The sequence below is a fragment of the Nanorana parkeri genome, unplaced genomic scaffold, assembly GCF_000935625.1.
Source record: "Nanorana parkeri isolate BGI_ZX_2015 unplaced genomic scaffold, ASM93562v1 scaffold131, whole genome shotgun sequence".
NCBI lineage: Eukaryota > Metazoa > Chordata > Amphibia > Anura > Dicroglossidae > Nanorana > Nanorana parkeri.
The window spans coordinates 896,303-909,459 of NW_017306399.1; the positions used below are offsets into that span (position 1 = coordinate 896,303).

The window sequence follows — 13,157 nt, forward strand, 5'->3', positions numbered from 1 at the left end:
AGGGATTGGCAGAGGTGGGTGAGGGATGGAAGCCAGTGGAGGGTCTGGCAGAGAGGTAGTGGGATGGAAGCCAGTGGAGGGATTGGTGGAGATAGGAGAGGGATGGAAGCCAGTGGAGGGATTGGCAGAGGGGGCGGGGGATGGAAGCCAGTGGAGGGATTGGCAGAGGGGGCGGTGGATGGAAGCTAGTGGAGGGATTGGCAGAGAGGGCGGGAGATATAAATATGCAAATTAGAAAACGACCACAATGCATTGCGGGAGTAAGCAGAAAGTCCCTGTAAATTGTAAAGGCTGCAAAGTTAATCAGAGATTATAGGAGATCAGCAGCTCCGTTACTAAATGCCAGGTCCACTCCAGGGGTAGTTTAGAGTCTTTGGGATAAGTCAAAATGGCCCCAACACCTGGCAAATGTGCAGTAGTGGCAGGAAGGTGATAATATGTTGCTGCTACACGTGCATGGTACTTTAAATGTACACAAAAGGCACACCCAGCAAATGTCTGTAGCTGCCTCAGTACTGTATAGGTTGTGTGAACAGACAGGCCCTCTTCTAAAGTCTCCTTCATCTGTCTGTAGGTATGGAACTGGAGCCGCGGATTGTAGAAATTAGCAGGGTGAGTGCAGACGCATTTTCATAATCTCTGTTGCCGTGTCTCCGTGCACCACGTGTAAACCTTTCCCATCCTGTGTCTCCATCCTCAGGGGCCCAGTGATGCTCTGGGGGTCAGCATAGCTGGTGGAAAAGGAAGCCCACTAGGAGACATTCCTGTGTTCATCGCGATGATACAAGCCAGCGGAGTTGTCGCCCGCACACACAAACTGAAAGTAAGTGCTGAGTCTCTGTTATGGTCCTCAATTTTGTTAAATCACACCGAGCATTAGTGATCCCAGTGTTCCACACCCCTCCCCCAACACATACTGCTTGCCATCATAAATGCCCTGCACTCCCCTCCTGCACCTACTGCCTGCCATCATACCCTCTGCACTCCTTCCCTGCACCTACTGCCTGCCATCATACCCTCTGCACTCCTTCCCTGCACCTACTGCCTGCCATCATACCCTCTGCACTCCTTCCCTGCATCTACTGCCTGCCATCATACCCTTCGCACTCCTGCACCTACTGCCTGCCATCATACCCTTCGCACTCCTCCGCTGCACCTACTGCCTGCCATCATACCCTCCGCACTCCTGCACCTACTGCCTGCCATCATACCCTCCGCACTCCTCTGCTGCACGTACTGCCTGCCATCATACCCTCTGCACTCCTTCCCTGCATCTACTGCCTGCCATCATACCCTCTGCACTCCTTCCCTGCACCTACTGCCTGCCATCATACCCTCTGCACTCCTCCCCTGCACCTACTGCCTGACATAACCTCTGCACTCCTCCCCTGCACCGACCTACTGCCTGCCATCATACCCTCTGCACTCCTCCCCCGCACCTACTGCCTGCCATCATAACCTCTGCACTCCTTCCCTGCATCTACTGCCTGCCATCATACCCTCCGCACTCCTTCCCTGCATCTACTGCCTGCCATCATACCCTCCGCACTCCTTCCCTGCATCTACTGCCTGCCATCATACCCTCCGCACTCCTTCCCTGCATCTACTGCCTGCCATCATACCCTCTGCACTCCTCCCCTGCATCTACTGCCTGCAATTATACCCTCCTCACCTCTCTTGTACACTGACCAGCAATATACCGTCTGCATATAGCGCACCATAGCGTATTCATTGCACTCCTGCATGTATGCCTGCCATCATACCCTCCACGCTCCTTTCCTGTATGTATGCCTTCCATCAAACTCTTTGCACTCTTCTCCTGCACATTCTGCCTGCTGTCATACCATTCCCACTCCTCTCATGCACTTTCTGCACCCATCATATCCTCCATACTATTCCCCTGCCTCCTGTCATACCCTCCTCTCCTGTAAATAGTGCCCCCTGTCATACCCTCCTCACTCCTTTCCTGCACATACTGCTTCCTTTTATACCCTCCTCACTCCTTTCCTGCACATACTGCCCCCTGTCATGCCCTCCTTATTCCTTCCCTGCACATACTGCCCTCTGTCATACCCTCCTCACTCCTTTCCTGCACATACTGCCCCCTGGCATACCCTCACTCATTTCCTGTACATACTGCCCCCTGTCATACCCTCCTCACTCCTTTCCTGCATGTACTGCCCCCTATCATACCCTCCTTATTCCTTTCCTGTACATACTGCCCCCTGGCATACCCTCCTCACGCCTCTCCTGCACATACTGCCCCTGGCATACCCTCCTCACTCCTTTCCTGCATGTACTGCCCCCTATCATACCCTCCTTATTCCTTTCCTGTACATACTGCCCCCTGGCATACCCTCCTCACGCCTCTCCTGCACATACTGCCCCTGGCATACCCTCCTCACTCCTTTCCTGCATGTACTGCCCCCTATCATACCCTCCTTATTCCTTTCCTGTACATACTGCCCCCTGGCATACCCTCCTCACGCCTCTCCTGCACATACTGCCCCTGGCATACCCTCCTCACTCCTTTCCTGCATGTACTGCCCCCTATCATACCCTCCTTATTCCTTTCCTGTACATACTGCCCCCTGGCATACCCTCCTCACGCCTCTCCTGCACATACTGCCCCTGGCATACCCTCCTCACTCCTTTCCTGCATGTACTGCCCCCTATCATACCCTCCTTATTCCTTTCCTGTACATACTGCCCCCTGGCATACCCTCCTCACGCCTCTCCTGCACATACTGCCCCTGGCATACCCTCCTCACTCCTTTCCTGCATGTACTGCCCCCTATCATACCCTCCTTATTCCTTTCCTGTACATACTGCCCCCTGGCATACCCTCCTCACGCCTCTCCTGCACATACTGCCCCTGGCATACCCTCCTCACTCCTTTCCTGCATGTACTGCCCCCTATCATACCCTCCTTATTCCTTTCCTGTACATACTGCCCCCTGGCATACCCTCCTCACGCCTCTCCTGCACATACTGCCCCTGGCATACCCTCCTCACTCCTTTCCTGCATGTACTGCCCCCTATCATACCCTCCTTATTCCTTTCCTGTACATACTGCCCCCTGGCATACCCTCCTCACGCCTCTCCTGCACATACTGCCCCTGGCATACCCTCCTCACTCCTTTCCTGCATGTACTGCCCCCTATCATACCCTCCTTATTCCTTTCCTGTACATACTGCCCCCTGGCATACCCTCCTCACGCCTCTCCTGCACATACTGCCCCTGGCATACCCTCCTCACTCCTTTCCTGCATGTACTGCCCCCTATCATACCCTCCTTATTCCTTTCCTGTACATACTGCCCCCTGGCATACCCTCCTCACGCCTCTCCTGCACATACTGCCCCTGGCATACCCTCCTCACTCCTTTCCTGCATGTACTGCCCCCTATCATACCCTCCTTATTCCTTTCCTGTACATACTGCCCCCTGGCATACCCTCCTCACGCCTCTCCTGCACATACTGCCCCTGGCATACCCTCCTCACTCCTTTCCTGCATGTACTGCCCCCTATCATACCCTCCTTATTCCTTTCCTGTACATACTGCCCCCTGGCATACCCTCCTCACGCCTCTCCTGCACATACTGCCCCTGGCATACCCTCCTCACTCCTTTCCTGCATGTACTGCCCCCTATCATACCCTCCTTATTCCTTTCCTGTACATACTGCCCCCTGGCATACCCTCCTCACGCCTCTCCTGCACATACTGCCCCTGGCATACCCTCCTCACTCCTTTCCTGCATGTACTGCCCCCTATCATACCCTCCTTATTCCTTTCCTGTACATACTGCCCCCTGGCATACCCTCCTCACGCCTCTCCTGCACATACTGCCCCTGGCATACCCTCCTCACTCCTTTCCTGCATGTACTGCCCCCTATCATACCCTCCTTATTCCTTTCCTGTACATACTGCCCCCTGGCATACCCTCCTCACGCCTCTCCTGCACATACTGCCCCTGGCATACCCTCCTCACTCCTTTCCTGCATGTACTGCCCCCTATCATACCCTCCTTATTCCTTTCCTGTACATACTGCCCCCTGGCATACCCTCCTCACGCCTCTCCTGCACATACTGCCCCTGGCATACCCTCCTCACTCCTTTCCTGCATGTACTGCCCCCTATCATACCCTCCTTATTCCTTTCCTGTACATACTGCCCCCTGGCATACCCTCCTCACGCCTCTCCTGCACATACTGCCCCTGGCATACCCTCCTCACTCCTTTCCTGCATGTACTGCCCCCTATCATACCCTCCTTATTCCTTTCCTGTACATACTGCCCCCTGGCATACCCTCCTCACGCCTCTCCTGCACATACTGCCCCTGGCATACCCTCCTCACTCCTTTCCTGCACATACTGCCCCCTGGCATACCCTCCTCACGCCTCTCCTGCACATACTGCCCCTGGCATACCCTCCTCACTCCTTTCCTGCATGTACTGCCCCCCTATCATACCCTCCAGCACTTATTTGGTTCAGCTTAACAAAAAATGTTCCAGCCTGTGTATTCTGTCCTCTTCTGTCAGATCTTATATGTTCAAAAGCCGTAATAATAATAAATGGCCACGCATGCGTTTTGGATTATTCAACAATCAGGTTGAAAAGTGTGTAAACAAATAAATTTGATCTCCTCCATTCCCTGTTGTATGGCGTCCTGCAATGCGTCTTCCGTAACACCTCCATCATGTTGCTTTCCCAGGTTGGAGATCGGATTGTCAGTATTAACAGGCAGCCCCTGGAAGGCTTCACTCACGCGGAAGTGGTTAACATCCTGAAGAACGCCTTCGGTGCCATCACCTTGGAGGTAGGTTCGAGTGGTGTGACACACATCTGCAAGCGATAGATAAACCGAACCGAAAACCATGTGGCGTCCCTGGCCACGGACCACGTTGTCCCCTCACGTTCTTATTCCTGACGTCTCCACGTGCTTCTTAACCAGCGGCACAAAGTCTCTGTGTAACCGCTCATAAGTAAACCCGCCGCTTTCAGCTCTCATCAGAAAATTGCAGCGCACCACCTAACGCGATTGGCATTCGGTTTATTAGGCGCACTGTATGGGGAGCTTCCAGTTCACTGAGCCGTGATGGATTACTACCTCCGGATTCCGTCTGTGGCAATATTTAAACTGCTGCTTTATGTGTTTGTGTGTTGATAGGAAGCCTCGGTGTGCTGACATCTGTCTGCAGAGATTGCACGCTACTGGGGACACAGGCGGCGTTTATCCTTCAAATGTTGTCCCAGTCGCCGGTGTTCGATGGTTCGTTCGCTAGGCACGAGAGACATTACTGAGGCGCAGAGCTATACACACCTCCTAGTGTTGTGCTCACCTTTAAAGTGCCCGACCACCGAATCTCATATGAGGGCCAACATGCAAAATATGATTTTTAAAAGTCATTTGCAGTCTTCTTAAATCTGCAGCTTTCCTTAAAATAATCCCTGGTAAATCTGCCATGAAGGTCCTTGTTAAGGCACTTCCTGTAATGAGGTGACAGTGCTCTGTCCCGGTCACCCAACCGTGCTCCTGCGTTGTCACCATATGACACAGGCTTCGGACGGATAGGTGTGTGCGGGATGGGGTTGGAAACAAGGGAGTCCAACCAGGAGTCGAGCTTTAAATAGGTTGTCACTAATGTGTTGTGTGCACAGAGCCTAGAGTTATACAATCCCAGTCTGTATGCCCCTCCCTCCTGTAAAGTCCCGGCTACATATATGCTAATGAGGTCATCTTTTAGAAAGAGTGCCCCATTATAAGCACACTAATGCCCCTTAATGACTGCTGCTGTTCTTTAAATCCTACATTTCCCAGAATCCTCTTCTGCCCACACTTGTAATTGGTTCACTGCCCTTCCCGGACCTCTGCACAGAATTCGAGGTTGAATTGCAGGCATTTACTAAAAACCACAACAGCATACAGCTCTGCATGCTGATATGAAATCATTGTACATTCATGAGTTCAACAAACATATTTTTATTTTACTTACAATTATTGTTTGTTTCACTTCCTGGTCCTCTTGGGCATTAGTGATGTAACTGTGCCCAAGTGTTGCATTCTGGGAAGCTTACATCAGCAGAGCATTGCTGGGAAATCTCATCTGTAGTCTCAGGAGATCTCGGGGAAAGGCATTTTCTTCACCTGAGAGGATGGTCACATGTCCTAGTCACATGTGCCAGAGTTCCAGGAAGTAAAGGGAGATCTAGTAACCCGCCCTTAGTTAAAATGGCCACTGTGAGACGAATGGGGGGGGGGGCAAGGTATGCAAAGAATAAAAAGCTGGCAATTATCTAGAAGTATCTGGTTGTAGATTGTTATTCGTAGACATTTCCAAGGGTGCCGTTGTTGTCGGAGATGAGGGTAAAGTTCATCTTTAAAGCACAACTTCGGACAGATTTAAAAAACAAAACAAATGGTGCCCCGGATGGTGTGAATAGGGTCACTAGCGTGGTACTTATTTTTAAAGATTTCTTCCGGAGATCCTTGCTGTCTATTGCTGACCCAAAAAGAAATATATTTTTTTCCCTATTCAACTGAAGTTTCACTTTTTTAGGTAGTTTTAATGTATGAGCGGAAATTGCCTTATCTATATAGTAGCTAATAGCTTGCGTTATCAGCCGATAATCATGACAGGCGCGGCGTAGAGTCATTTTGTGCCTTATCGGAGTGGAGCGGCGCAGCACAGTTTAGTGAAAGGTCAGGTAATTGTGTTCAGTAGGGTAGAAAGTCTTATTATCTCCACATCCAGCTCACGGATCTCTTACTAGACACATGCTGTTTGAACACTGAAGATTAGCTTCTCCCGGGAGCTCGATGTTCTGCTCCCACGCCAACCCACCGCTTAATCCGTCAGTCACAGATGTTCTGGGGAGATAATGACGGATGTTGGGCTTCAGGTGTCACAAATGTCTAAAACGGGGACTGTGTTTCTCCTAGAGACCCACCAAAGCTGCCCTGTGCCTAGGACAGGTTACACAGCGACTGATTACTATGGGCGATTCACACTTTTCTAATATTGGTGCCTGGTCAGGGGTGCTTTTATTATCCAGTCCGCCTCCCATCTTAGGAACTTGTGTACGTATCTGACAGCATACACAATGTGCCCAAAATGTGGAGGACACCCGCCCATCGCAGCGAATATGAGCTGGTTGGGACCACCCATTCCAAAACCAAGGGCATTAATATGGAGTTGGCTCCCTTTTGCAGCTATAACAACTTCCACTGCTCTGCAAAGCCTTTCCACAAGATTTTGTAGTGTGTCTGTGGGAATGTTTGCCTGAGTTGGCCAGAAGGTCTTAGATGGGCAAAGATGGACTATAATCCATTGAAACATTGGCCAAAATAATCTCCTATGAGGACGTACGCTTCTGCTGATGACCCATGAATGCCTCTACTACTTGCTATTCATCTAGTGAGGTCAGGTACTGATGTTGGGTCGATATCGGTGTTCCAATTCATCCCAAAGGTGCCCAGTAGGGTTGAGGTCAGAGCTCTGTGCTGACCAGTCTAGCTCCTCCACACCAAACTCATCAAACCGTGTCTTTCTGGAGCTGGCTTTGTACACAAGGGCACAGGCATGCTGGAACAGAAAAGTGTCTTCACCAAACTGTTACCACAAAGCTGGAAGAGCAAAATTGTCAAAAAGGTCTTTCTATGCTGTAGAATCAACAGCACCCTGTTTCCCCGAAAATAAGACCTAGTACTTTTTTTGGGAATTGCTAAAATATAAGACCTACCCCGAAAATAAGACCTAGTTGTGACCATTCCCAGGGCCGGTGGTGGCATAAGGGGGAACTTGAAGAGCTGCCGGAGAGAATCGGCGGTGCCAATGAAGCCAGCGCTAGAGGAAGCGAGGCGGCAGCGGAGGGAGCAGAGCCGCATAAGCCGATGCCTCCTCTATACCGCCGGCTCCTGTCACTGGCGGAGTGATACCAAATGCACTCCGCATGTGAGGAATTGATAGTGAAAGTGCGTTTCGCCCATTCTGGCCAGCGATTGGTTAACAAATTGCTCTTGGAAAGGTACGGCACCCCTGATTGCCCTGATCACCCTATGCTTAACTTTGCCATTTTGGATGATATAAATTTGGATTTGCGTTAACTTTGGATTGTTATACGTGAAAAAAATAAGACCTACCCCGAAAATAAGACCTAGTGCGTTTTTTTGAGCCAAAAAAAAAATATAAGACAGTGTCTTATCTTCGGGGAAACACAGTATGAACGCCATCATTTAGAGGGGTGTCCACATGCATTTGGCTATATAGGTAGGTGTAAAGATCAGGTGTCCACATGCATTTGACTGGTATGACCATTACAAGGGGGTCCCATTCTACCTGTTGGGCTTTTAGATTTATAATCTGGAAAAATACAAAGGGAGTGGAGGCGACATTCAGAAATGGCTCTGTTGCTGCAGGCAGAGAACGACTTCAGAGTGAGCAGGAACAGAGCCAGGAACTGTATTGGAGAGGTCTCTATTGAAAGAGAAGTCGGAGGACCTGAGCATCTATACCTGAAATATCATGGACTAGCTCTTTAATAGGTTGCTTCCCGCTCCTTAACCCCGCCTTGCCTATAGTATAATTTCCTTGTACCCCAATAGATTGCCAGCTCTTCCTCTCTCTCAATGTTGTGATTACATGCTAGTATATTATAATCTAAAATAAACCCATACCTTCCATCGATTCAAGATATCTGCCGTCTCTGGTAATTCTGTTTATAGTCGCACAATATGTTTCCTTTCTTATTGTGCAGAATTTGAACCACAATGAACGTTCTGCTCCCCCCACAACATGGGTGCCACCTGTGTGCATGAGACAGGTGCACTTTATTTTGTCCACCAGTCCCGTTTCTCAGTTTGAAGTTGCAGAGGGTAAAGATGTTCTCTGCTGTTCTTCACACGTTTAAATACAAAAGTGAACACTTTCTTCTCTTTTCATCTTGTTCTTGGCCAATAAATAATTTATTTCTGTTCTGTTTAAAAATTCCACTTTACCTTTAATGATATGCAGCTCAATATCGCCGGCCACGCGGTATGGACAGGCTAGGAGAGGAATACGGAAATGAACAGTGGTCTCACTTATAATAATGGAGCTGATGGCCCTAAGCTACCTGACAACTTTAAACGTCCAAAGAGCAAATCCAGACGAGTGACAGGACTCTGTAAACTGATAATTCTGTCCAGCAAACCCTGCTCCTCTGCTAAAGACAGGAGGAGGGATACAGGGGAAGACCCATGTGTGTGCTGGAGGAGGGATACAGGGGAAGACCCATGTGTGTGCTGGAGGAGGGATACAGGGGAAGACCCATGTGTGTGCTGGAGGAGGGATACAGGGGAGGACCTATGTGTGTGCTGGAGGAGGGATACAGGGGAGGACCTGTGTGTGTGCTGGAGGAGGGATACAGGGGGAAGACCTATATGTGTGTGTGCTGGAGGATGAATACAGGGGAAGACCTATATGTGTGTGTGCTGGAGGAGGGATACAGGGGAGGACCTGTGTGTGTGTGTGTGTTGGGTGAATGATGAAGGGGAAAGACAAATGTTTCTGCTGGAGGTGGGATCTCACCAAGGAAAGGCAAGTGTGTGGGCTGGAGGTATGATGTCAATGGGTAAGGACTAGGAAGGCAAATTGAATGTAGAACTTAGAGATGATATAATATAATAAAGGATGTTAGACCCCCAACAATGAACTAACAAATCATTTACCATCTTTTTCACATTTTATTTACCTGTAAAAGCCTCACTTTTGTAGACATCTTAAAGCCCTGACACTTCTGCTGGGTGCCGCCATCTTGGATCTGATGTCAGCAGCCCCAGCAGACTCAGAGCGGTCACTCCAATTACACCCTCTAGTATTCCCCTTTGCTGCTCCCCCAGCAGCTACATCAAAGGTTATGTAGGGAGGTGAAAGGAGAGGCGCAGGGGTTAAATCTCAAATAAGGGAGTTTTACAAAAAATACCTTTTCCCTTACTCCAGCAGACTCCCTCCTCTGTGTGACCGGTCCCCTGAAGCTTCTTCTCTAAGACATTACGACCAGAGGTCACACGGTGACATCATTAAGTACAATGCAGGGATAATAGCCCTACATTTGAATGTGAGGACGGCGAGGGACCACCCAGAACCTTGGGGTGTCTGGGAGAAGGGGAAAGTCCGAAAGTTTGCTGAAGTGAGGAATAAGGAAAATATTACATCTTATTCCTAAACCCATAGAGCATTTACCCTATAGGCAGTGTGTGCGGGAATGGGGATGGGGGTGCAATGGTGAGCCCACTGCAAGGGTAGTTTTTGTTCAGTTTTAAGCCTACACAGAAAGTAATTCGACGTTCCCAGAAGAAGGGAGTCCTGTGGCACGCAAGGATGGCGGGGGCTGTACTAGGGATTTGACCGATTTTACTAGCCAGCTCAAAGACACATTGCAAAAATAAAAATGATTTAAATTGAAAAAGCTAAAAGTAAAAATTGATTTTCTCTGCTTTTACATCCAGTTTTAAAGTTGGTGACAGGGTCTCTTTAAGAGATGTTGGGTCATTCATAATGTTTTATTACTGGCCTCTGTTCTGCTGGGGAAAGGCCGCGGTGATGTGGCCCATACCTCTTCTGAACAGTTCAATTAAACAGATTGTCTCCTGTGTATATGGAGCGAGGGCGCAATTTGTTTTATTTATTCCGCTTTGGGGGGGAAGGGTGCCGCGCTCAGGTAAATGGGATTGCTGTGTTGTACTGCTGAGTTTTATGTACCTTTTTTATGTTCTAGGTTGTAGCAGATACGAACATAAGTGCCATCGCCAGTCAACTGGAGAGCATGTCGCTGAGCCAGAGCATGACATCTGAGCACCCCGGCGAGGAGGCTGAGTGAGTACACAGCGTAAATCTTTCAGGCGGACGTAACAGGCAATGGACACACACAGGAGCGTCCCATCCACATGATCTCACTGCTCATAGTGACTGACCTTGAAAAATATGCAGATCAGGAGTCCTGAGTATGCTCTGACCTTAGTGCAAATTTTTTTTAATATACTTATATTTTTTTTAAGTCTTCAGGCCAATCACATGATGTGAGCAGTTGTGTTCCTTTTTCAGCCTTTTTACCTGGTGGTGATGGTCTTCCAGATGTCCATATGATGTCAGTGCCGCTGCCTGCATTAGTATACTGTGAATGAATGGGGCCGTGGTGACATGTCATCGGGGCGGGCCCATGACACCCCGCATTCACAGTATTGTTCTTAGTCTTCTAGATTGTGTGATCCCGGGTGACATCTTGTGGCAGAAAATAAGTACTGCAGATGGCTGCTCCAGACTAAAGGGGTGATTTTTGCAGCCAGAGATGTCTTTTTATTTTTTTTTTAACTGGCTGGGTAACCATATAAAAAATTGCCTTTTTTTAGGAGAAGGTCAGCAATGGCCAGCCTCTGGATTTCTTTCGGAAAACGTTCAAGCCAATTATAGGAAATGTTTTTGGACTTAAATGGATAACACAATCTCTCTAAATGTGCAGACCCGGAAACTCAATACAGAGCTGGTGGGAGCCCCTCATAATGGGCACAGCAGGTGCACAGACCCGGGAACTCAGCACATGAATGGTGGGAGCGCCTCATAATGGGGACAGCAGGTGTACAGACCCGGGAACTCAGCACAGGGATGGTGGGAGCCCCTCATAATGGGGACAGCAGGTGTACAGACCCGGGAACTCAGCACATGAATGGTGGGAGCCCCTCATAATGGGGACAGCAGGTGTACAGACCCGGAAACTCAGGGCTGGGATGGTGGGAACCCCCATAATGGTCACAGCAGGTGTACAGGCCCGGGAACTCAGCACAGGGATGGTGGGAGCCCCTCATAATGGGCACAGCAGGTGCACAGACCCGGGAGCACAGCACAGGGATGGTGAGAGCCCCTTATAATGGGCACAGCAGGTGTACAGACCCGGGAACTCAGCACAGGGAAGGTGGGAGCCCCTCATAATGGGGACAGCAGGTGTACAGACCCGGAAACTCAGTGCTGGGATGGTGGGAACCCCCATAATGGTCACAGCAGGAACTCAGTGCAGGGGTTTCAGCTGATTTGGTGAGACTGTTGCCGGTCCAGTCAGTTTCTGCAGGTGTCCTAGTTTCATTCCACGAGTCCATGTCATTCCTTCTGTGTTGTCATTCAGCAGATCCCCTGTGCCAAATGTAATTCACCTGGAGAAAGGAGCGGATGGGCTCGGGTTTAGTATCGTCGGAGGATACGGAAGCCCTCACGGGGATCTTCCAATCTATGTCAAGACTGTATTTACCAAGGTGAGTTCTTGTATCTCTGCAGATGTGTAATATGTTATAGCTCATCAATGGAGTTACAATGAGAGCTGTGCTGGGTCTGTCTGTATTGTAGTGACTCGAGGGAGCATGGAGCCGGCTTCCCAGCCAATCAGGAAGCTGGGCGCCGTTTCATTACACAGCGCCTGGCTTGCTGATTGGCCAGAAAGCTGGCCATGCTTTCTCATCAGGGGCGTCACAAGGCTGGGTGACACCCGGAGCGGTAACAGAGTGTCACCCCGCCGAGACGTCACCGCGCGTGCGGCAGTATTCTGAGAGAGGGGACAGTCACCCGGCGGGATAAGGTATGCCGCCGGCAGAGAGAGGAGGGGACAGTCACCCGGCGGGATAAGGTATGCCGCCGGGTCCCCTCCTCTCTCCTGATACTGTCGGGCATTCGGTCCATGACCGAGTGCTCAACTTTTCAGAGGGGGTGACACCAAAATGACTGCAAGTCATTTTGGTGTCCCCCGGGTGCGGGCCGCACCCCCCTTGTGACGCCACTGTTTCTCATCACCTAGTGACGAGAAGCATGGGGACGGCTTCCCTGCTAATCGGGAAGCTGGGTGGCGAGTCATTACACGCCGCCTGGCTTCCTTAATGGGACTTCCGGTATCGGCGAGGGCCGTAAAAAAAAATATCAGTACTCGTACTCTATACTGAAATACCAGTATCAGTGCATCCCTTATTATACAGGATTTATATAGCGCCGTGCAGTGCTTTACAATATAAGGAAGACATTACAATACAATTCAAGACAAGATGGTGCGGTGGTTAGTAAGGTAGATAGTAGGTGGATCCTCCCACACTGGCTCTGTTAGGTGCAGGTAAGAACATGCAATGGAGCTAAGTTATAGTT

General features: G+C 49.9%; 1 protein-coding gene across 1 annotated transcript in view; it reads left to right on the top strand.

Moving 5' to 3' along the window:
- Positions 1-13,157, top strand: part of PATJ (PATJ, crumbs cell polarity complex component) — a 159,812-nt gene that overhangs the window by 146,197 nt on the left and 458 nt on the right. Inside the window, exons 41-45 of the mRNA XM_018553838.1 lie at positions 575-612; positions 701-823; positions 4,715-4,819; positions 10,759-10,856; positions 12,157-12,283. Coding sequence (XP_018409340.1) covers positions 575-612; positions 701-823; positions 4,715-4,819; positions 10,759-10,856; positions 12,157-12,283 — 491 coding nt within the window. The remainder of the gene's footprint in view (positions 1-574; positions 613-700; positions 824-4,714; positions 4,820-10,758; positions 10,857-12,156; positions 12,284-13,157) is intronic.